The sequence below is a fragment of the Protobothrops mucrosquamatus genome, unplaced genomic scaffold, assembly GCF_001527695.2.
Source record: "Protobothrops mucrosquamatus isolate PMUCROS unplaced genomic scaffold, P.Mucros_1.0 scaffold45, whole genome shotgun sequence".
Classification (NCBI taxonomy): Eukaryota; Metazoa; Chordata; class Lepidosauria; order Squamata; family Viperidae; genus Protobothrops; species Protobothrops mucrosquamatus.
Window position 1 is genome coordinate 484,006 of NW_015386427.1, and position 25,808 is coordinate 509,813.

General features: G+C 36.2%; 1 protein-coding gene across 1 annotated transcript in view; it reads left to right on the top strand.

Moving 5' to 3' along the window:
• The window catches only part of PLXDC2 (plexin domain containing 2), a 230,797-nt gene that overhangs the window by 203,746 nt on the left and 1,243 nt on the right, over positions 1–25,808 (top strand). The window contains exons 9-13 of the mRNA XM_015811554.2: positions 2,625–2,706; positions 17,075–17,135; positions 18,219–18,369; positions 23,927–23,965; positions 24,885–25,045. Coding sequence (XP_015667040.2) covers positions 2,625–2,706; positions 17,075–17,135; positions 18,219–18,369; positions 23,927–23,965; positions 24,885–25,045 — 494 coding nt within the window. The remainder of the gene's footprint in view (positions 1–2,624; positions 2,707–17,074; positions 17,136–18,218; positions 18,370–23,926; positions 23,966–24,884; positions 25,046–25,808) is intronic.

The following is a 25,808-nucleotide window of genomic DNA, read 5'->3' on the forward strand; positions in this document are numbered from 1 at the left end:
AGCTCCTCCGGATATGGCCCAAGCTCCGTCAGGAACCTCTCCGGGTCCATCAGGCGCCTGGGACGGAACCATCTATGCGGTTCCGTCTCCCTGCGGTGGGGGGGAGCGGTCCGGAAGTCCATCCTAAGGAGTGAATGATCTGACCATGACAGGGGCTCTATGACTATCTCCCCCATTTCCAGATCATTCCGCCACTGGCCGGAGACAAAAATTAGATCCAGTGTGTGTCCTCCCGTGTGAGTGGGGGCATGAACTAATTGGGTCAGATCCAAGGCTGTCATGTGAGCCAGGAACTCCCGAGCTGCCGTCGACGTTTCGCCCGCCGATGGCAGATTGAAATCCCCCATGACTATAAGTCTGGGGGTCTCAACTGCCACCCCGGCTATTACGTCAGCCAGCTCAGGCAGGGCTGTTGATACATAGCAGGGGGCCAGGTATATAATCAACAGGCCCACTTGTACCCCTTGTCCCCACTTCACAAGGAGGGACTCCCCACTGTCTATCTGAGGCACAGTGGTCTCCCTCGGACATAGGCTCTCCCTTATAATGACCGCTACCCCACCGCCCCTACCCCGGGTCCTCGGCTGGTGGAATACATGGAAACCCGGCGGGCAAATATCAACGAGGGGCACTCCTTCTTCCGTGCCCAGCCAGGTCTTGGTGATACCTGCCAGGTCCGCACCCCCCTCTTGGATAAGATCTTGGATGAGGGGGGCCTTGTTTACCACGGACCTGGCGTTGCATAACATCAGCCGGTGATCCCGGGCCCGAGGATCTAAGATCCCTGGAAGCCGAGTAGAGCCCTGAGGACTGGAGCACCCACAAGCTTGTAAACAGCGTGTGCGTGCTCCCAAAAACCGATATGGTCCTCTGCTCCCGCCATATCTGCCCCTCCCACTGACCGTACTAATCACACCACCCTCCCTTAACCCCCCAACCTCCTCCCTCGCCGTTCTAATACCGCATTCCTCAGACAGGTCTGGCCTTGGCCTCAGGGAGGCATCCCCCGTGCCCCCCCTGGCCGTCCCCGAACCCCCTAAAAATTTGACAAAACACCCCTCTAAAAAATCTCTTAATTTTCTTTTCTTTGATTCCCTTCTTGCTGCATACCACCTCTCGGGGTTCCACACCCCTTCATCGAGGCAGGCCCTTAGGATTGTACTAGGCCATGCCTGCACGAGGGGGGAATCGCGCAGAGCCAGCAGTTCCGTCCTGAGGTACATTCCGATCGTCAACGGGAGGTCCAACAGCAGAAGAGGGGGGGGAAATTCCTGTATTGCCTTGGGCTTATCGAAAACAGGCGAACCGCTCTCCATGCCGCCTCCAACTGCTGGGTTAGTCAGGATTCCTGTGGTTGTACCGGCCCGTCCTGTTAGGCTTTTGCAGGGGTGGCTCCGCCCAGCGGTCGCTTTCGAGGCCGGTCCACCCTCCCAGTGTCTTTCCGGGAGCTGCAAGCATGGCTCCTCGCTCTCGCCCTCTTTTGTCTCGCTTTCTCTTTCGCTGCTTTCGGCACCGGCGCCGCCTCACAGTTTCTCGCCTCTGCGGCTCGAAGAGCGAGTCCCCTCCTGCTCGGTGGATGGCGAAGAGGCGGCTGCTCCGAGGAGTCTACGTGGGCTTGGAAGGAAGGCAGGCGTGGGGAGTAAGGGGAGGCGACTCCGCCGCCGCACGGCCTTCCGCTTCTTCCTGTCGCTTGGCGGTGCAGCGCCGTTTCCCGCTCCGCTGCTCGCCACCGGCTCGGCTCGGCTCGGGCTGTTCGAGCGAAGCAGGCAATAGAAGTTTCTCTCTTCAAGCTGCTTTAACCCCGATTATTGTTTAATAATCGATGGCTGCGTGATCGGAGAAGGAAGCCTCTGCTTGGTGCTTGTGGCATCTACAGGGCATCCTCCTTCTCATCGAACACGGGTCTTTTGGAAGACGAGGAAGAGGTGCTGGCTCCCATCCTCTTCTTCCACTTGCTCCAGTGAAACATTGGCAGAGGAAGCGAATTGGCATCCCCTAAAAAGTCCCAGAGATCGGGGCGAGCCGGGCGCGGCGACGGCGGCAAAGCGGGAGAGCCGGAATCCCTTTGAGATGGATCTCGCGTGTTCGCGCGCCTGTGTGTAAACGAGTCTGAGGATATTGATGTGAGAAAATGTAAACAACAAAAGAAGTAGACAAGCTTGGGATGGAAATTGCTCATAACTCATCTGAAGAAAACAGATTCAGCAGCTGAACTGTTTTTAATCCAGTTATGGCTCTTTCACAGTTTCCTAACCTTTTCGTTATGTCCATCTGTAAAAAACATTATGCTATTAAACAGACATAAAGAAACAAATAAAGAAAATTTTATAGCAGAATGGCAGATTTAGAAGCTATACAAGACATGACAAGCTATAGGAAGGCATTACAATTACAAATGGGATCAAAACTAATTGTAGAAGATCAGTCTGTAGTAGATGTATTTATCTCCATAGTGTGTCCTAGAGGTTTCAAATTATTGTTCTCCAACCATTTTTCATTTCTTTTGAAGAGAATAACTTCCTGAAAAAACTGATTGTAGGAAATCTTGTTAAAATGAACAGTTTATTTTTATTTGCTTGGCCCTGTGTGCATGTACATTTTATTTTTATCTTATCTTTTTACAGCTTGTCTTCAGTTTAACAGATGTGAACCCTGTATCATGTCTCAGATTGGCTTCAACTGCAGTTGGTGCAATAAACTCCAAAGGTAAGAAGCTTGTTACTCTTAACCTTTGGTACACAGTGGCCTTGAGAACAAATCAATTTTTCCTTTCGCCCATAGAATAAATGGGTTCTTTTAATTCAGCTAATTTATTGCCTCAAATTTCTTTTGACCTTTTCAGTTGTGGTAAGGGAAGTTATAAGGTTCCTGTCTCAGATTCCCAAGAGATCTTAATTGGTAGCCAGACTCTTCCAGCATAATTAACACTCAGAAAAAAATATTCCTTGCCATGCTTGGTGGGAGTGTCCTAGAATTACAGGATATTGGCAAAAAGTATGAAATATAATTGAAAGTGCAACAGACTGTCCATTAAATCAGTAGCCAACAGTGGTTCTATGAGTTAATAAATAAGCTTTTATTGTAAACACAGTGCAAATGTTACTCGTTAAAAAAATTTAAATATTAAGTTATATATGGATGTATGTAGCTAAAATTAAAGAAAGGCTAGAATGAAAGAGGGTTATAGCCCAATGTTTCTGGAAATTGTCTAAATGAAAAAAATGTGTTCAGAATATAAGTTACATGTGGCTACTTATTAGGATTTCTTATCCAATTATAACACCTTAGCTTCAGCAATCAAACAGAAGCATGTTCCTTTTATTTATGGAGAGGAGCAATTGGAGGCAGGTGTCTAATGTTATTGGTGGCTACCATAGTAGACTAGTAGAAAATTCCACCTCCATCCCATCTATGTAATGAATTTTTTAATTCATTTTATTGTTAACTTAATGTTTTAACTTTGCTGCCCAGTGTTTTCATCTTTTGATTTTTAATTGTTTTATATCATAATTTATAACATTGTAAACTGCCCAGAGTTGCCTGATAGTAAGATGAGTGGCATATAAAATAATTAATTAATTAATTTAGGCCATTTATTCTGAATAGTTGATGACATACAAACACTTATTCCCATCTTTTTGTAAAAAAAATAAGTATCAAAACTAAACCTTTGAAAAAAAGATTAAAATATCATCATGTAAGTACACTCTAATATACACACAATTGGATTTAACACTTGTATAACAATAAAATGTAGAGGTGAAATGTTCTCTGAAAGAATCCACAAGAAATATTTAATTCCTACATTCAGTGTGATAGACCACAAACTGGTAATAAATAAGTGCATTCAACATAATGAAATAAATGCTTTAGAATATTTTATAGTGAACCCTCTATATAAAAATCAATTATTTTCATCATCATTATATCACTATATAAAAATCAATTATTTTCATCATCAGTGATATAATACAGAATTCACTCATCATAATTTAATCTGTCCTTGAATACATCTCCAACTGTCTTATGGTGCAATATGTTTACACATTTTATAAAATACTCAATGAAATTCTATATGACTGAAATACAGGAGAGTCATTTAACAACACATTTACAAAAGAAGGCTTTTTGGAACATCAGATTGAATACAGTCCATATAAAAGGTGTATATTGGACTTCTTAAAAAATTAAAGAACTAATTATCACATGATTGAATAAGAAGTTTGAAAGAAAGGCCTTTAAATATTGTGAAGTATTTGCATTTATAAGGTATGTCTCATTTCATCAAAGATATATTAAGGATGATTGGAAGGAATTAACTCTGTACTTTAACTTGCAACAGAAAGGATCAGGAGTGTACATATCAAATCATAACAAGCTATAATTCTATTAAATACTCATAAAAAATTCACATCTAATACATTGGTATAATATTCCGGAAAATTTTGAAAACTATTCCTGAACATTTAAATTTGTCTTTGGGCCTGTTATGGCATTTTGTTTTCTTGTTTAAAGTTCAGCTCTTATGCGATTGTAAATAATGGTGTATATAACTCTTCAGAAAAAAAACTTATAATTACAAGTTCAAAAGTTTGAATATTTTTCATAATGTAGTTGTATGTGTTAATCAAGGTCAGAACAGGTTACACTGGTGGATCTATTCTCATATTACTGATGCAAGGATCTTGTCAAAACATGAGCATAAAAAAAATTAATGTTCCTAGACAGTACCATAAAACTTTCTAATTCAGTTATTCTCAATATCATATAAAGTGCCACCAATTTTCAATGTCCCACATTGTGTTCAGTAGGACTTTTCTGACTTACTCAGTCTTTCCTAAGTTGGTTTGGCCACAGTATTTGTATTTTTTGGCATTCAGTAGGGTATCAGGAAGAATAATTTGAGAGTCACAAAATAAATGAAATTTAAGTAATAGTTCTGTAGGTTTAATTTTTAAAAAAATATTCTTAGCTGCTGACGTTGTTGGCATGAATGAATTCAACTGCTGCACTGTTATGTAAACCAAGCTGTGTTGCTGGTTGTTCTTGTTTTAAATGCTGTTGTACTTTTAGCTTTAGAAAATAGAGTTGGAAATTCTACTTGTTAATGATAGGATAATGGCAAAGGAGGGAGGAAAGGCCTTCAGCTTTTCAAAGGTTTTCCAGCAATCTAATGAGGCTCTGGGGGACATATGTAATGAAGGACCAAAGGAAGAGGTTGTGCCATTCAAAGGTTATGAACACACCTAACAGTCTGATTAGATGAGTATTTTCAATTAGATTTTTCCCCCTTCCAAATTATATTTTATCATTCTTAATAGAAATAATGAACAGAAATAATATTCACAGAAACTGAAAGAAATCAGATTACAAGGAAATAGCAGACCTGATTTGTGTTTCCTCTTATTCCATGTTGTGAACACTGTTCTGCCACTTTGAAAAGTTTTTCTTGGCAGGATTAGGTTATAGGTCAATGTATAAGATGTGCTAACTAAAATAGTGGTCTGGCACCAGGGAGATCAACTTCTGGTTCTTACTTTAGACATAGAAATTCAGCATTGACTTTTGGTCTCTTATCTGAACCCAGCCTACTTCAAAGATTCTTACAACCATTCTTACAACTTATAATCAACTTTCAACCATTTATTTAGCAACAGTTTAAAGTTACAACAGCACTGGAAAAAAATGACTTATGACCCATCCTCAAAGATACAATGGCGATACCACCCCCAACAGTCAAGTGATTACAGATCAGATGCTTGGCAACTGATTCACATTTACAACAGTTGTAGGGTCTTCTGCTCATATAATCACAATTTGCAATTTCCCAGCTGGCTTCTGACAGGCAAAGTCAAAGGGAGGAGCCGGATTCACTTAACAACCATATGGTTTGCTTAACACCTCCACGATTCTATTAATAACTGTAGTAAAATGGTTGCAAATTTAGATGCAGTCACAATCAGCGATGATTTGCATAACAACCACATCACTTAGCAAATAAAATTCCAATCCCAATTGTGTTTATAAGTTAAGAACTACCTGTACTTGGGGGGGGGGGGATGGAGGAGTAGTGTTATGTATGCCTTCTGAATGAAAGCCTGGATATGCATCTAACAGATGAGTACAGTTGCAAATGTAACAAAAGTAAATGCTTGCTGAGAAACACAGTACTTTTCTCTGACTACTCCTTTGATGCTGAATCTCCTCTCCCCATTCATAAAACGGGAAAGTTCACTTTCAATTCTCTGGAAAAAAATAAAATTTGAGGCATCAGTTGTGCTCACAACAGAGGTATAATGAAGGTATAATTGCCAACCTTTCGGCAGTTGGCCCCTCTTATGGCAAGTACATGCTAATGCAACTTTCCTCTCTTCTTTTTGGCGTAAGGTTGTAAATGCTTGTTCTCTTCACTGCTATTTTCCTAAGAATAGCGATGAGGATTAGCCTAGTAAAAGTGAAAGTAAGTGATGTCAGTGGATATAGCTGTGGAATTGAAAGAACACTGCTGTATCCAGATTGGGGATCACTTCTCAACAGGATTCAGTTGGGAGAACCACAGGATGTACAACATAAAAATAAATAAAATTTAAAAATTGACACAGTTGCTGGAGGAAGGGATGTAGTCTGTGGGACCAGTATGAGGACCCCCAAATTTCTATAGCCCAGCCCTCTCCCCCCAACCCACACATTCATATCCATCCATATTTGTTAATGCTTTGCACAGTATACTCCACTTTTAATTAAGTGGTTATTATTTCTGATTCTGGAATTAACCAGTATTCATCCCACATAATCTTACATTCATGGTACTGCTTCTGCCTTAACTTTAATAAAATAATTGTTGCATCAGTTTTATTAAGATGAATCTGTGTTGTTCCATTTCAGGGTGGTATTATTTTATTAATGGCATACAAATAGTAAACAAAGTCCAAAAACTTACATTCTGTATTCTCAATACGTGCTGAGTGGTTTAAATTTTAATTTTCATAGGATTTGTTATTCTGGATTGCAATAAAAAAGTATATTAACAAGACTAATTTATAAATGAATTAAGCAATTTTATTGCATTTGTGTATTTTATTCCTAATTCCCAGTGGTACTGCTTTAATGAATTGCAATTTCAGTAAAATATATGATCTTGTATTTTTAAATCCTGTTGTGGAAAAAAAATAGCTTTTACATCAAATTAGAATGTGTACTTTCAAATATCACTTCCTCGCCTCACAAATCTGGGTTTGGAATTGATCCAGCACTGGTGTAGAGCAATTTGTGATGTTGGCTTACACGAATAAAAACAACATGCCTACTCGATGGTGATAGGTAAAGGCCTGATGCAGCCTAGGAAGCCAACAAACATATTGCAATTAAATTAGATGAACTGAGATTGCATAAAGCAGATTTCCCATAATGGCTGGGAATTATTGAGACAGAGGTTGTGATGTATTGAAATTTTGAAGTTAAAATACACTACATTGGGAGAGAAAACATTTAGTAAAGTTGTTGTAGAATAACATACAAATCTAGAAATGTAATAAAGTGCACTTTTAATATGCTGATCAAGTGGCGTAGGTGAACTTCACATACAGTTTGTGTTACACAATCCAGAATCAGAAACTGCATGAGAATGAGACCTATTCCCAGATAAGGAGATATTCAATTGTAGAACAAGTTTCCCTCTGGCATATTAAGAAAGTTATGTACAGTAATTAAGGAGCTAAAATATCCAACCATCTTCTTTTGCAACCTGAGTGAATCAGTTTTCCTAGTAAGCAACATTTTTCTTTCTTTTAAGGTGCCAGGAGAGAAAATAATAATAATCACTCAAAGTTACAAAAAATGATATCTGGTTATTTGGAAAGCCATTTTGGCCAAGTCTCTCCATGGTAGAGGGGAAGGTCAAAAATGTCAAGAAGACAGCCACAACCAGGGTGATCATAGCCCTACCCAATGTTTATGTGCATTGAACTTATGTTACCACCATTTTGACTCATACCCCCCTACACACACACATATACACAAACACACACACATGGCATATGAACACTCCTGATCTTCACTCTAGCTTTACACAATTGTGAGGTAAATGAGTGACATGGGGCATTTAGATACAATGTTTTTCTTTAGATTATTTTTCTTCTCTAAATCCATGAAAATGACCATCAAAAGGATCAGAATGTTAAGGTGGGTTTGTTTTCTTATTTAAAGTTCAACTGAGTTCCAACAAAATCCTACTCCATGCTGATAGGGCTGTGCACCCTGCCCATTTCTACTAAAGAAGAGTGCTTCAGAGTGCATGGGGACACCAACATGATACCTATCTGGAAATCTTTAAAGCAGGAATCTTTAAAAGAGCCATGGGATATGGAGGAAAGGTATAAGGCTTCAAAGAGTTGTAGACAATGCTATGTTTTTCCCCTATGTGCGTTCAATTTCTGGAATCAAATCTGAAATGCTATATGTCAGACTATGAAAATATAGTTATGAAATCTTGATCATACGTAGCCCTGCAAAATTCCATCATAACTTTACAGGATCACTAAGCAGGATCAGCTGTAAGTTGAAGACTACTTGTATTATGCATTTTTTCAGGATTAGCATCTGAAACATTTGTTCAGTTATTCAAAAACTACTCTAAGCTTTGCCCCAAGGATATGGTGGATGACATCATGCCTTGCTTTTTTTTTTAATCCTCATTCCTTCAGTTTGTGCTTTGTTTTTAAAAAGAGAGATAATAGATGGACAGACAGAACAGGTAACCATTAAAAATAAAGGTATTATTTTCATATGAAATTCATTATTACCTAATAACTAATATAACTAATTTGCATGACTTAATAATATTTCTGTAAGACTTTTTAAAAAACATTGAAGTTCAGGTTTTTAAAAATAGTGTGATATAATGAACAAAAATCTGACATATAATAATGATAAACAATCAGTGCAAAGTAATTTTTTAAATGGCAACTTAATCTGTCAAAACTACAAAATGTTGCCAATTCACATAATTAAAATTAATAGTCAAGGATACAAAAGATCCATATAAATAGAATGAAAGTAAATGTCTATTGTGGATAAAATTTTACCCCATCTACCATATGGATCCTATTTGCATCTAGGGTCTTTCTTGATTGGAGAGCCCTGTAATATCAGGGCCATGAAGTGCCTTTTATTAACTTTAGCTGATAAATAACTGCTTTTCTACCTGGAGGTGGAATCATGTACTGGATTATTCTGCTGTATTTTTTGTGGAGGCAGCCCTTGAAAACTATGGAACAGGCGTAGGAAAGGGCAACAGGAATTATCTAAATCTATGCTTTTCAAACTTGGCAACTTAAAAAGTGTAGACTTCAATTCCTGGGATTTCTAACCAGAAGGAAATTTACTTTTGCATATCTAAGATATATTTATGTAGAAAAGGTTACCTTTATTTTTGAAGAGCCAATTTGCCTTAGTGGTTAAGACAACAGGCTAGGAAGCAGGAGACTTGTCACTTAAAGCCCTGCCTTAACCATGAAAGCCAGCTGGGTGACTTGAGCCAGACACTCATTTTCAGCCCAATCTACCTCACAGGGTTGTTGTTATGAGGAAAATAGAAGGAGGAATATTGTGTGTGTTCGCAGCCTTGATTTATTTGTAAAAATAATAAAAGGGCAGGCTATAAATAAATAATAATACTTTCCAGGTGTTGTCTGCTAGACAAGATGCACAGGGTGGCTCAACTCTTAGAAGCTGTAATCAAGTCAATGACAAGATGTGCTACCAACCCATTTCCAGGTGTTGCTATTTATACTTTCAGTCCTTTAAGAAAAGTGACTTAGAAACCCAGGAGGAAAAGGTGCTGTGCAACTGCCAGCTGAAGGTGGGGAGAGGGAACTCTTCTGTCTTTGGGTTTCCTGGCAAACTGGTGTAGATAGATAAACAGTATTTCTCTATAATTCTCTTAGTATTTAATCAATAAAACACTTTTTGGCATTTCAATTTGAGCTATTTTCTTCCAGTCCTAAAGATATATTTGGTTATTGTTGCCAATGTAAATGTGATTTCACTTTTACAGATACTTGTATTTTTTACTAGTTATAATGCTTTAGCTTGTTGGTAATGGGTTTTGGAAGATAAAAGTTTGTCTTTTGGATCAAAACTATCTAAGCATGTCTTTATATTATTTAGAATTTTGCTTTGAATCTATGTTTCATCATATCCTTAAATTAATGCAATTCATAATGAATTACTTCCAATTAATATCCCAGACATTTGTCGCATTTTTACAAATATGCTAGCAGATATATCATCTTTATGTATCTGTCACTGCAGAGGCTTTTTATGGGCAGCCTTGATTAAAGGGCATGAACTTTTTCCACAGCTTGCTCATGCTAATGAAATAATTTGTTCTTTTGAAACTAAAGTTAATTGCACAATAAATAAATTAGATTTAACCTCATAAACAAAGATTTATATAATAAAATGTGGTTTTATGGTAATAACGACAGGTGAGATTTTATATTCAGTGAAATTACATTATAAACATGGTTTACTAAGACACAAAAGGCCTTCCAAGGCTTAGTGGAAGCTCTACCCAGTGTTGACGTGTGGCTTATTTTTTGATAACTTGTTCTTTTACTTTGAGGTTGATCCACAAATGTAGTTAGTTTTCTGGATAATGTCAAGTAAAATACAAGGCAACAAAGTATACATGTACCCAGTGTTTATCAGTTGTACTCAGGGCTTTTTTTCTCATAGAACGCCCAGAACGGAGTTCCGGCACCTTTTTTGGATGGAACCTTGTAGGGTAGGCAAGGCGGGTTGTATGACATGTGTGAGTTCCGGCACCTTTTTTTTTTTTTTACAAAAAAGCCCTGGTTGTACTTTTCTGCAATTGGTTGAAGAAATGCAACTGGGAAGAGGGGGGGAAATTATTTGTTTCTATATTACATGACTATGAGAATTATCATTTCAAGCACATGGAAGAAATCTGCTATAGTTGATTCTTCCCTGCAGCAAACATCAACCTGAAATATTTTTTTAATCAGGACCAAAATGTGCCTGGAAATATTGCTCCTGTTGATAACATTTTTTCTTCTTAGTATTTTCTCACAAGTGCAGGTTCCACTTTTTTATCATTTGTATTGATCCATTGGTTGCCATAGGAATTAATTCACTGGCTTGTTCACTGAGCTTGACATTGTGACTGAAAGAATGCAACTGGCACAGCCACCCCGCCAGCTATCATGCTTAAGATGGCACTAAAACCCAAAAAACAATATTATTGTCAAATTTATTTGCTAGCAATTTCATGGTTCAAGACAAATAAGTGGAAGCAGGGTGGTCTAGAATATAGTATAGAAGGAATGTGGTAATTGCTTCTATATAATATGTACTTTAGATGTTCAGAAAGTAAAGATACAACCAAACAAAAAGTATGGATACTGAATCAACATAATATAGAAAATAAGTTTTCAAAGTTTTCCTGATTATTTGAGCACATAACTTTCTGTAAGAAAAGCCATTAGAGTTGTTCTTTATATCTGCCATCTTTTCAGCAGTTCTTTGAAATTACTCTACTGTGTTGCTTTACATAATTTTTCCTAGCCTACAATAATCAGCCAGTAAATTAGATTCAAACAGAGACTAACTATCACCAACCTGCAACAATCGGAAACCAGTTCCACTAAAAACCAATCAAAACTTATCGGTATATAAGGACAGGAACCCCATCAGTCCCTGCTCAGTTATTTATAGCTTGCACTGCAAACCACTTTTTGCCTCTGAAGATGCCAGCCACAGTTGCAGATGAAACATTATGAAATATGTTGTCTAGACCACATGTCACTAAAGCCTGAAGCTCAACACTGCTTCATACAGCCTATATTTTCACTTGCACCTACCTGCAAGAGCTTAAAACACAATCTGAATCATATTTTTAATATAAACTCCAAAGTGCTGTATGGTTCTAAGACTGAAATTGGTCATTCAGATCTAAATGTTTTAATGGGAACCATGACTATACAAGTCTTCCCAGCTAATAAAATTTATATATTGCTCATGCCATCAAATGTATAACAAATATAAAAAGTATCTAAATGGGAACTGCTAGATCAGGGATGTCAAACTGCTGGCTCGCAGGCCAGATGCATCATGCCAAAACCGCGTCCACCCCATTACCAGCAATGGAGAAGAAGTTGCGATACAACAGTCACGCGACGTTGCGAATTTGACACCCCTGTGCTAGATGTTTATTGTTGCTGACCATAGAATGTTCTCATTCTATAATTAGCATTTATTACTTACCAGGGTCATGAGTTTTAGTGGGTATAACTAATACAAAATGGATGAGCTCTAGTTATTTTGCAGTAGGTCAGTAAACACCATTTGGTTGTTTTGCTGTTTGCTCGCTCTAATTTGACTTTCATTCATCTAAGGACAAATGTGATTTTAAGAAGGGCAAAAAATATAACAGGCTATACTCTTCAAAATGCTAACCTCTACTTAGTGGGAAGATGTCATTGTTTCAAGAAAGATCTCTGTAATACATAATAATGATTTGACCAGATTCTTGTAATTTAACCAAACGAGGCAAAGAAAGACATGTAGTTTCTATAATCTGATTTCCTTTTGAACCACTGACACCTTTTGGTAGGTACATTAGAGATGAAGTATATATTAAAGTTCAGGTCCAGTCATTGTAATACTGATTGCAAATAACTCTGTAGTTAATCTTTTGGCTGATTATTGTAGACAGTGATCATCTTCCAAACAGTATGAGGTGGTTGCCCTAGACATTTCTTTTGTAACAGAACAATAGCTATGTAAGATCATAAATATAATTCCAAAAACATGAGAACTATTGTGCAAACTATTGAATCTTATTCAGTTTGTAGCCCTCCAGGTGTTTTGGTTACAACTACTCCTTTTGCAAGTTACCATGAATTTTGTTCTTGGGCTAATAGGAGTGATGGTCCAAAACATCTAACCATCTAAGGGTCATATTATGGAAACCAGTTTATATCAGCTACAAAATCCTTAACATCTGATAATTTTATTATCATTTTAGGCTAAAAACCTTTGCATATTTATGTATGAATAAATTCCACTGAAGGACGCTCACTTAAAGAAGTGCTAAATAGGTTTACATCTTCTCATAAGAAAAAATTGAAATTCAAAAACAAAAATGGAATTTTGTTTTTTAATTACAGTAAGTTATATTGCATATACAGTATTGCAAACTCCACTGGCATTCTCATCTACTGAAACAGCCTCTGTTTACAGGTTTCAACAGTCATGAATAATTATGTAAAAATAACTCATAATTCAATAAAAATACAAGATTCCTTCCGTAAACATGGTAACCCTTGGATCTTATCTCAAGAAAGAATACAGTATTTAAAACAAAAATGAGGCTAAATCAAGGATAAAGTATATGTATTGAGTTGCCATTGAAACAATTAGCAATGTCTTAAGCTCTATAACAAGTCAATTCCAGTAATTTTGCTAGCCAAGAGCAGTTCCATTAAGGTTGACAGTTTTCCAGCCAGAAACAAAAAAATTACATGCCAAGTGTTATATAAGAGACATTTTCAGTGCTAAGTGAATATGATTCAAATTGTATGTTTTATATATTTAAATTATTTAGCAAATATTTGGTAACATATTTATTCAAACTTTAGCACATTTTCTACATTTTGATAAAGTGGATAGTTAGCTTGCTGTTGAATTTCAGTGATAAAAATTGAGTTATCTAAAGCCAATGCAATGCATAGAGGGCTGGTCTAGCACAAAGTCTTATCCACCAAGCCACTCAATTATGAAATTTCTATTTTTCAGCCTGATCTCACATACAGGAATTTTATAAATATAATACTGAAAGTAGAATAAGTGAAGTCAGGGCATTATTCTAAATTCTGGCAAAGAAGACTAGCATAAACATAACAAATGATTTTGCTTTAGTTTTGTTTTCCTCTCTGTCAATAACTTTCTAAGCTGAATAATACTGTAGCATTTTAATTTGGCAGATCTTTTTTAAAGGCTTCTTGATTTTGTACTAACATTTATTGACATCTCTCTTCTGCTCTCTCTAAAGCAGGAAGACAAGAACTTTTAGATAGCTTAGTAAATAAAGACACCCAGCTCTTTTCTTTGTACTATGAATAGGAACAAATGACCCCTGCAAGGATTATTTACAACTTCATTTTGTCTCTCACATTCACCATCCTGGAAGACATCAACTCTGTCCCCTGCAGTGCTCCACTATGAGCCACTAGCCAAATCAAACTATCACAGTCTGTAAACATTTCTTGCATCCCACTGCGATTTCCAAAATTACATTTTCTGTGTTCCCTATAAACAGAAAAGCAGAGGAGTTTCTGTTCATCTCAGAAAAGGGTTTTTTCTCATGTCCTAGAATGTGGTCTGTTAATTGCTTTACTAGGAGCAAACTTGGGTCATCCTTTGAGAATGAAGTTGTTATAAAACAGCTATGTTGACAGATGGTACAAGTGGCATCACTAATCAAATCTGCCATGGTGTTTTCATGGCAATGGGGAATTATCACTGTGTCAGTAAATGGAAGGCTTATTAAATGTTCTGTTCTAAGCAGAAAATGCATTGTAATGATAGCTTGTGGAGTCATAAATTGGAGATGCAAGAATGATTATATGGTCCATGACTGATGGGTCTGTGATATATGCCTTGGAAACATTTTGCAGATACCTTCATTTGGAGCCAAAGCCATCTTGCTTCTCTAAAGCAGCATTTCAGTGAGGTATTTAGGCCCACTAGTGCATAAACAGTGAATGTTGAACAAGCAGGTTCTTAAAACCATTCACTTCCTTGGGGTCAGCTACTTCAACTTAGCCTTACAAAGTATTTTTTTTTTCTGTTTGGCTCATGCAGTTGAGCCATACAGTTAATAAACAAAGATTATCCACTTCAGTAGGGACTTCAGTTTTTGTAGATAGAACAGGAGACAAATACAAGAGTAAATAAAAAAACATTTAATATTGCTAACTTAGTCTAGTGTCTTTTCTGTCATCCACGTTAACTTCCTTTTTGTGCATTTTCTGAATTACAGAATAAATCCAAGCTTTTTTGATAGGCTTTGAAAGCTGAGCAAATCAATAGCTGAATATCCAAGCCACAGTTTATTTCTCTGTATGTACACTGACCTTTTTATGTCAGTACTAGGTAGCTCCCAACCAAGCTTATTATATTCTTAGTTTCTGAGTGTAGCGTTCTGAATAGACAAAGTGTGTGGTATGGATAAGGAGACAGAACCTTCTCAGTTAAAATGTCAAAGTTGTGGTCGCCAGTCTATTCAATGGGCATGTGCAATTTGCATCTGCTACTCTAAAACTGTTTAACTTATACTTCTGAACTCAGTATACACACACACACACACACACACACACACACACCCTATTGCTATGTACATAGTTATTTCATTTTTCTCATGCAAGTTCTAAATATTGCTTTTAAAGGGGTGGTCTATTTAGTTGGAATCAAGTTTTCTTGAAAATTATTTGTGACAAAGAAAATAAATATATGAATACTTTTAAACATTAAAAATTACAGCTAAAACACATTCTTGTTTCAAAATTCTGCTGGTTTAATCCTTATTATTGGAAGCTGGAAATATATTGAGCTTGATTTACCAAATGTAGCAGTATAAATTGATTCATATTGCCACTCTAGGATATCAAGTTTATTTTATGGCAATTCCTATTTTATTAGTTAGAAAGAGTACAGAGAAGAGCAACAAAGATGATTAGGGGACTGGAGGCTAAAACATATAAGGAATGGTTGCTGGAATTGGGTATGTCTAGTTTAATGAAGAGAAGGACAAGGGGGGACATGATAGCAGTGTTCCAATATCTCAGGGGCTGCCACAAAGAAGAGGGAGTCAAGCTATTTTCCAAGGCACCTGAAGGCAGGACGAGAAGCAACAGATGGAAACTAATCAAGGAGAGAAGCAACCTAGAACTAAGGAGAAACTTCCTGACAGTTAGAACAATTAACCAGTGGAACAACCTGCCTCCAGAAGCAGTGATTGCTCCAACACTGGAATTTTTTAAGAAGAGACTGGACATCCATTTGTCCGAAATGGTATAGGGTTGGACTTCATGACCTCCAAGGTCCCTTCCAACTTTATTTTTATTATTGTTATTGTTATTGTTGTTGTTATTGTTGTTGTTGTTGTTGTTGTTGTTATTATTATTATTATTTATTCTCAGCTGTTCTTCCAAGAGCTTGAAAAGACATACCTGGTACTCTTTCTCAACGCTGTCTTATAGCAACAAACCTTTGGGATAATTTGTCAGAGAGAGACAGTGACTGATTCAAAGCTATCCAGCATCCATCTCTAAGAGTATACTTGAATTTGGTCTCCTTGATACTAGTCCAACATTTTAGTCTCTCTGTCATGCTATACTGTTATGAAGAATAATTGTACCAGCTTTTTTAAAAATATATTCATTACCTATCATAAATTGTATTTTGCAAAAATTGGCTTCATTAATTTTAGTTAATTCGGATTAATGATTACAAGCAATGAAAAATGAAACTTAAAGCAAAGAATTTCCTCTAAATTGCCATTGAGAGTCTTTGGAATGGGTTCAACACCTGCATATCTTTTGCAGACAGTAATGGATGCCTTAGTGTCTTTGATCATCTACCATAATGAAAAGAAGACTATAATGTACCTGGTGAATTATGGGAGGGGAATGCTGTATTTTAAATATAGAAAATGAAGAAAAAATCTGGAGAGAATAAATTAAATTAGTTTAAATCCACAGAATGGGGATCAATCCTTAATCTACTATGAAGTACAATGAAGTTATTAACTATCCAGAGCAAAAAGCAATGACATTTTAAATTGTCTAATCATAGAAATTAATTCTTGTAGGAAACATTAATCATTTTTAGTCAAAAAATAATTTCAAATGAAGTGAATAACCTCTTAATCATACAGATTTAGCTGCATAGAAGTGAAGTTGCTTTTTCTCTTTTTTCTCCCTCTTTTCCCATCTAATCCATGTTTCACTGGCACCTGATTGATTTTAATCTCTTCTTCTTCTTTTTTAAGATGTTCCAGTGGCTTTGATCGTCATCGTCAAGATTGGGTAGATAGTGGTTGCCCTGAAGAGGTGATATTCAGATATCCTATATTTATTAGTATATTATGAATATTGATTCTTAAAACGAAGAGGATATCTTAGACTTCTCTGAACAGTTTTTAAAAGCAGTTTCTGGATTTATCCTTTCCCTTAGAAAATCACTGTTGGCAGGTGAACATCTGTTCTGTCACTTACATCATGAGCACCCGTGTTGAATCCAAATGTACTTCTCTGTGCCCTAATTGCATGTTTTGAATAGGAAAAACTAAATCAGAACTGTCATCCCAAATTGAAATAAGTTTTTATCTAGCTTGGCCATTGTGTGATGGGAGAATATTACAATTATTGGACACATTTACCTACTTTTTCTATTAAAAAATAGCATTGATATATACCATTATTTTGTTTATTAGTTTGCTTGGATGTCAGTATTGAAAAAGAACCCAGAAGTACATTTGATGGGAAAGCCTTAACTTGATTTTGTGTATAAGTGAAGTTTTCAAGGATGAAATTAAGAGATCTGAATTTTAACCCTGGATTCTGCATGTATGTATATAATTTATGTGGCTCCTTGTTTCATGCTCATGTCTGCATGGCTACCAATAAATAAACACAGTATAAAAGCATAAAACAAAAAAAGAAACAACAGCATATAATATGCATAATCTACAACCAAGGTAAAAATCCACAACAAAAATCAGAACAACCATTGCAAGGCTCAGACACTAAGATTCCTAGGCTCTGTGACAAAACCATGTCTTTAAGGTTTTGCAAAAAGCCAGTAGGGGTGAGAACCAATCTAATCTCAGAGCCAAACCTCAGTTTGGGAGAAAAAAATACAATGAACTATTTCATTCTGGATTCTTTTTTCAGTTCTTTATTGGCAAATAAATGTTCTTATAATGTCTAGAAATTTGAGCTTCTCTACCATTTATTGAGACTTTAATTCTCTTTTAGCCTGAAAATATGCTATATTTATATTTACAAACTCTTAATTTAAAATTTCCATTTTCACATATTCTTGTGTTTGTGTTAGATATATGTAGAGCTCAGACAAATGATTTCTACTGAGAACCAATTATTTCCTTTTTTCATATTATTTTTCTTATGCAGTCAAAAAATAAGGTTTGTGAGAATACAGACACAACCCAAACTCCTCTTCATATCACAACTGCACTACAGCAAACCACAATGAGATACAGAGTTTTAACAACTACCAGAGGAGCCATTACATCACATCTGCCAACTAGTCTACCCACAGAAGGTAAGAAACTAGAGTTGAATATGTTATCAGAAATGTTTAAAATTTGCAGCATAATTCTATCATACGAAATTATCTACTCAGGAGATGTTGTTCTTCAGTAATACAGTTATGTTATGATACCAAAGACTGTGGCCCAAAACTGCCTATCACCCCTATAAACAAAATCTTTCTATAATTTATAATAATTAAGTTTAATTCTAATCCTGTTTTGGGTTGAAAATGGCTTTTGGTATAATTAAGTAGCATCAAGAGGTCCATAAACTAGAATACTTTCTTGGTTATTTAAACATTGACTCAATATTTTAGAACCAATGATTTGGAGTCATTGGGACCTTCTACACTGAAACTCTTATTTTTGAAGTATTTTAACATCCTTAGTGATCAAAAATACTATTGGAGATTATTAGCTTTCACAAAAAGGTATTTTACTATATATTTCCCAAATGAATTAAGTCCTGGAATAAGAGGACTGTGTGACTTACATGGAGTAGTAGTAGTAGTAGTAGTAGTAGTAGTAGTAGTAGTAGTAGTAGTAAATAATAATAATAATAATAATAATAATAATAATAATAATAATAATAATAATAATAATAATAATAATAAAGTTGGAAGGGACCTTGGAGGTCATCTAGTCCAACCCTATGACTATGTAACAGGATTGTGTCAGTTACAGGTAGTATGTAGTGTTTTCCTGACATGTTTAATATTAAATCAGTGTCTTATACAAGTGGGCAATATTCAGAATGAGAGACCTCTTTTGATAATGTAATGGTGATGATGTTGTTTAAAAGCCAGTAAACTGGAATGTTTTTAAAAATAATTAAAATAATATGCATAAATAACAAGAATTAGCATACCAAAACTACTCATAAGAAGGAACCAACAGAAATTATATATAAATATTTGTGAATATGGAAATATACATGAGAGCATAGAGGGGTGGGGTGATGAAAATATAAACTGCTGTTGAAAATGGATAGCATCAATTTGTACTTGAAAAATTGCATAATGGCAGCAGATCTGCCATTTCAATTTCCATGATGTGTAAACTGTTCTGTACAATCTTGTTTATTTTTTTTTAATAAAATAGAGCTTATTTATTTAACATGTACTAATTTAAGTGTAACTTCTTGGCTTCAATTCAAGAATCAATGGTATATTCGTGAGGTGGTAATTAACTCATTGTATTAACTATCTAGTCAGATATTAGGTTTTTTTCCTCTCTATCTCCATCTTTGTTAGAAGAGAATACAGGTAATCCTCGACTTACAATCATTTGTTAACTGACTGAAGTTGTAATAGCACTCAACAAAGTGACATGACCATTTTTCACACAAGCTTTGCAGTCACGTGATCAAAATTTGGACACTTGACAACTGGCATGTGTTTATGATGGTTACAGTGTCCTGGAGTCATGTGGTCACTTTTGCAACCTTCTGACAAGCAAAGTCTATGGGGAAGCCAAATTCATTTCACTGTAATACTAACTTAACAACTGCAGTGATTTCAAAGATGCTTTTTCACAAGGCAACTGGACTTTCTTGTTTTTTTTGAAGATGTTTCGCTTCTCATCCAAGAAGCTTCCTCAGTTTCTTCCGTTGTTAAAGCTACCTGGAGGCTTATCTTCCCACCCACTCAGTGGTATAGGTATATGGACGATACTTGGGCCAAGATCAAAACACAGGAATTGCAAGCATTTGCCAAACATATCAACTCAGTGGACAGATACATCAAATTCACACATGAAGATGTTAAGGAAAATAGTCTAGCCTTCCTGGACTGTGCTGTATACATTAAGGAAGAGAGAAGCCTTAACACTGAAATTTACAGAAAACCCACTCACACAGATCAATATTTACATTTTGATTCATACCACCCACTGGAGCACAAAATGGGAGTTATCAGAACCCTACACCACAGAGCTGAAGGCCTGCCCACCAGCAAAGAAGGAAAAGAAAAAGAAATAAAACACATCAAGGAAGCCCTCAGAACGTGTGGCTATCCCAAGTCGGCCTTCATCAAATCTCAAAAAAAGACCTAGCGGGAGATCCTCTGAAGAAAACAATAAACGAAGCAACATAGTCATTCCATAGGTTGCCGGAATATCAGAAAAGCTCAGGAGGATCTTCAACCAACACAACATACTTACACACTTCAAACCTAAGAATACACTAAGGCAGAAGCTTGTCCACCCCAAGGATAAAACATCCAGACACAAACTGAGCAACATGGTATATGCAATACAATGCAGCGAGCCATGTGCAAATCAGTACATTGGGGAAAGGAAACAACTTCATATACATATGGTACAACATAGGAGAACAAACCCATCAGGACAAGAGTCAGCAGTCCATCTGTATTTAAAAGACAAAGGCCACTCTTTCGAAGACAGCAAATTCCACATTTTGGACAGAGGACTGCTGGTTTGAAAGAGGGGTCAAAGAGGCCATCTATATCAAAACTGAACAGCCCTCTCTCAACAGAGGGAGAGGGATCCGACATCATCTATCTCCAGTCTACAACACGGTCCTTTCAACAGTTCCAAGAAGTCTCCATATCTCATTTGCACTACTCAGATGACCCTGAAGACACAGATAAGCCTTCAGTAGCTTTAACAACTCACTAAAAGAATGCAAATGAACAGCTTTCTGTAAGTATAAATCTTTCCATTCCCCACCATCCAATCAGAGCTGAATAAGCTTCTTGGATAAGAAGTGAAATGTCTTCAAAGAAAAACAAGAAAGTCCAGTTGCCTTGTGAAAAAGCATATTTGGGATAACTATGACCTGGATGACTGAGAATCTCAATAGACAACTGCAGTAATTCACTTAACAACTGTGCAAGAAAAGTTATAAAATGGGGCAAAATGACGTAACAATGGTCTTATTAGCAATGGAAATTTTGGGCTCAATAAATTGAGGACTATCTGTATCAAATATTTTTAATTTTGAATTGCCAGTGCTAGTTTAATAAAATAAAATTTCTGTTTTGCTTGTCTGTTGCAAGGCATTGTATAGTTATGATGTAGCTGGTTATTGTAAAACATTTCAACAGTATTTCAGCTACATAGAAACCTTAAGCTTTTCAATCCTGCAAAGATAATACAAATAGAAGTCTCTTAATGCAAAGGACTATTTTTGAGTGCAAGAACCTAAAAGAAAGGTTTAAAGACTGTCAACAGAAGCTTTTGAGCTTTATTTCTATAGTACTAGTTCTTAGCAGCCAGAATAATAGCAGAAAGCTGAAAGAGTTTAAAGTATCACAGTGTGAGGAAATGATTTAAAATGGTTGCCTATGCTTTAGAATTAAATGGTGCTAACTTGTGAAGATCAGACAAAATTCATAAAATTAAAATCTAATAATAAAAAGTACATTAGATAAATACTGCTCCTGTGGAACATGAAAGCATGTTCTAAACTCATATGTGAATTAATTTCTGCCATTTTTTTTCCACTGCACATATCCTGAATGAACTTGTTCCAGATTTTCATTCCAGAATTTTTTGGAGCAAAAGGAATGGTTCCAGGAGTACAAAATATTAGCCAGAGTTTAAGAAAAAAAAGTCTTTGCTTCTTTATGCTTGTTTACATTTTTGTTATTTCCCTTTTTGCTGTTCTGATAGTACTATTTTCTTCTTCCCTACAATATGATTCCAGCCATTCCAGAAAGTACAAGGAATCCAATATTATGGCATAATATTAAATATCTAATCAGCTTTGCTACCCAACATTATTGCTTAGAAAAGTGTTGGGGGTACAATTCAACGCTGGCATGGACCCTATCTCTCAAAATCCTTGCTCGGCTTAGCTGGGCCCTACCATGCAGGGAATTGTTACAAATAATTGCTTGGTTCATTTCTATTCTAATTTTCCCTCTACGAAAAGGGAAAGATATTTGTAGGATTTTCTGCCTCATGGGTTAGAATGTCTTCAATAGTATTAACCACAATGAATTTAGTCTTAGGCAGCAAAGTATTTTTGCTGGCTGTTGTTGTCTCTATTCCCACGCTTCCATATGCAGACAGGCTTATACCATCCAAAGCCATATCATGTGATTCAAACATACACAGCACCTTGAAGCAATGACTCTCACTGAGGTTAGGCAGACTGAATTTAGTCTGTAGGCCAGTCGTTCTTCGCTTTCTTAAAGCAAACCTATTACTTCCTCAAGGAGAGAAATGAATGTACATTTGAGGTTGAATGAGTGGTTCCTGTTTTCAGTGTTATAGCAATAGCACTTAGACATGTATATATGTCCTGAAGTATGGAAAGCTGACTCAATCTTGAGCTCATCAGGATCAAATTCCTGGCTGTGGGCAGAGTTAGCCTGCAATGTTGCATTATAACCACTAAGCCATCAGGGCTTTGATGATGTTCTACCATTCAGTGCTGACTGCTATTTCATGATGTGCCACCAAAGAGCCTCAGCAATAGAGGACATTCTTTCTCTTCACATGTAAAGGTATTGGGAAAATAAAATCTCTATGACCACACACACACCTCTTAGCCAAATTACATATCAGCTTCAACCCCCTCTGTTCTGTCAGCCAATCCTTAAAATAAGTGTGCTTTTCTGGCACCAGCAAACAACATAAAATGGAATCCCCTGAAGATAAGTGTTTTTTTTAAATACAGTACTACATCCCCTACAAAAACTGCGTATAAAACATTCACACCTAGAAGAAGAACTACATTTTTAAAATCTTCATGGTCCCCAATGCCACGGATGATTTTCCTCTCTAGACTTCACTGGACAGGAACAGCTAAAATTTACACAGCTAAAATTTCTCAACTCAAAGGCCATTACTTTTATGATCAAAGCCCATCATTATTATAAATACTTACACTCTTAGCTTCCTAAACTTTATAACCTACCTTTGATTGCTATACCTCATGTTATGTGGTTGAATAAACAACCCTCTTCAAACAGCTGCCCAATGTGCTTATTTGTGACCAGCTCAAAATCAGACCAAATAATTTTTCTAACTGAAGAATCAGTAATATTTTAGATACTTAGGATAAATTTCTTCTCCAGTGTTCAGACAGTTTTATTCTGACTTCCTATTTTGCCCTTTTCCCAATTGAAAAAGAGAAAAGGAAAATATTTGTCACATCATCTTAGCTCATTATGTATTCCTAAACCCATTTTGTAATATTGCTTTTTATTGCTATAGTATAATTCAGAAACCTTTGATATAGCAGTTTTAGAGATAAATCTTACCAATGACTTTGAAAGGGCATAAATCAGCTGTAATTAAAAATTTTGTATAATAGTCAATGGTTATAAACTCAGATCTTCAGTGCTAACATGAACTGCCTTAGAAACCTTTTTTAAATTCCTCACTGATCCATAGGACTACTCTTCCAACTCTTATTCAAGAGTGTCACATTTGTTTAAAATCATTTTAAACATATAACCCATTATGATTGTGGATCAATTACTTCCAGTATCAGTAAACCTCTATAAATGCAAAATAAATGTAAAATGCTATATAAACATAGCATTAGATGTTTAGATAAAATTCCTTTCTCTAATAGCTTTGAATTTCTTCTTCTAGATGATACCAAGATAGCTCTACACCTAAAAGATAATGGAGGTAAGAGCTGCTATTTTTTTGCATTCAGATTACATGAACAAATCATCTAAATGCCATTCCATAAAACCAAATTGCTCTAGCAATTTATCCACTTACCTATGCTACAATACTATGAAAGATATTCTGAGAGAATGCTTAGTATAGTCAGCTATCATAATTTGCATTACTCATTGTATCAATGAAGCAAATCTCTTTGACTGCTGATTTATTTTTAGAATATATATCCTATCTTCACCTAGACAAACAAATGTTGATATATTCATATTCAAATCACAGCACTTATTCATTGAATACAACAAAACAACAAGCACTTCTATTAACATTATCCATCTTAGATACCTGGTCAGGTCTTTTAGAGAAAGATAGGTTTGCTGCAGGACAAAACTTCCTCAGATGTTTGTATTTCTTTTTATTAATACACAACATAGCACATAATACCATAAAACTTAGCAGAATTGTGGCTTTTAGCAATATTTTTATATACTGGTTGGATTCTCTTCAGACCAAAATATTGAAAGATCATTTAATACCCATATGCTCCACAATAAGACAGAAGTTGAGAAATGGTAATTTGTACATCTCAGATGCCATGAGATTTGATGATGACATTTAGTTTTCAAAATAGTAATGCATGTCTGCAGGTATTTTTAATATGTTATTAGGAAACAAAAGATGGAGATACAGCATGATTTAATTTGCAGAGTATCTAAGTGGCATAAATAGAAGTAGACATTAATATTGTTTATTAATCTAGAAATAATAAGACATCTGGAAATTGTCTGTGCAGAGATATTATAATGAGTATTTAGCACAGAAAATGGCATGCCTCATTTTGTCAATGCAACAGATTATTGTATATGAGGAAAATAAAAGAGCTGAAATGAATTTGTGCCAAGCTTAATCCTTATTTTTCTCACAGCCTCTACAGATGACAGCACAGAAGAGAAGAAAAGTGCCACTCTACACACTGGCTTAATTGTTGGGATTTTCCTTCTGGTTCTGATAGTAGCTGCAGCAATCCTTGTTATTGTTTATATGTATCACCATCCCACCTCTGCAGCAAGTCTCTTCTTCATTGAGGTAAATTGTGTTTTCCACAATTGGTCTACAGCCTGCAGCATGGTGAAAAGCTAGCTTTCATCATCTGCCCTAAAACAGTGCAGTATTTTCAGACACCAACTAATATTAGCCTTTGTTTTTGCCTGGCATGTTGTTATTATTTGTGCTAAATGTACAAGCTAAGGGCATTTAGTTAAATGATGTGATAAGTAGCAGGGAGTATGTATCTTGATCTGATAAAGCATGCAGCACTTCATTGTGCCTTTTCCCCACAGAAAATTGATTGGTTTCTGTGCATGATTGCTGAAAACAATCTTCTCCACCACGATTCCCCCCCCCCAGCCTTTGATTCGTCTTGGAAATAGTTTGTCACGAATTTTGTGTGTGGTGATGAGCTTAATGACAAATGTAAATTTAGTATATTTATTTAGTTATCATGTTTATATCATACTGAATTCATATAGAAATAATCCATATAACTCTGAAATGAAACTTCTCAAATCTTGTGATATATAACCAAAGAGAGAAGCAACCTAGAACTAAGGAGAAACTTCCTGACAGTTAGAACAATTAACCAGTGGAACAACCTGCCTCCAGAAGCGGTGAATGCACCAACACTGGAAGTTTTTAAGAAGGGACTGGACAGCCATTTGTCCGAAATGGTATAGGGTTTCCTGCCTGAGCAGGGGGTTGGACTAGATGACCTCCAAGGTCCCTTCCAACTTTATTATTATTATTATTATTATTATTATTATTATTATTATTATTATTATTATTATTATTA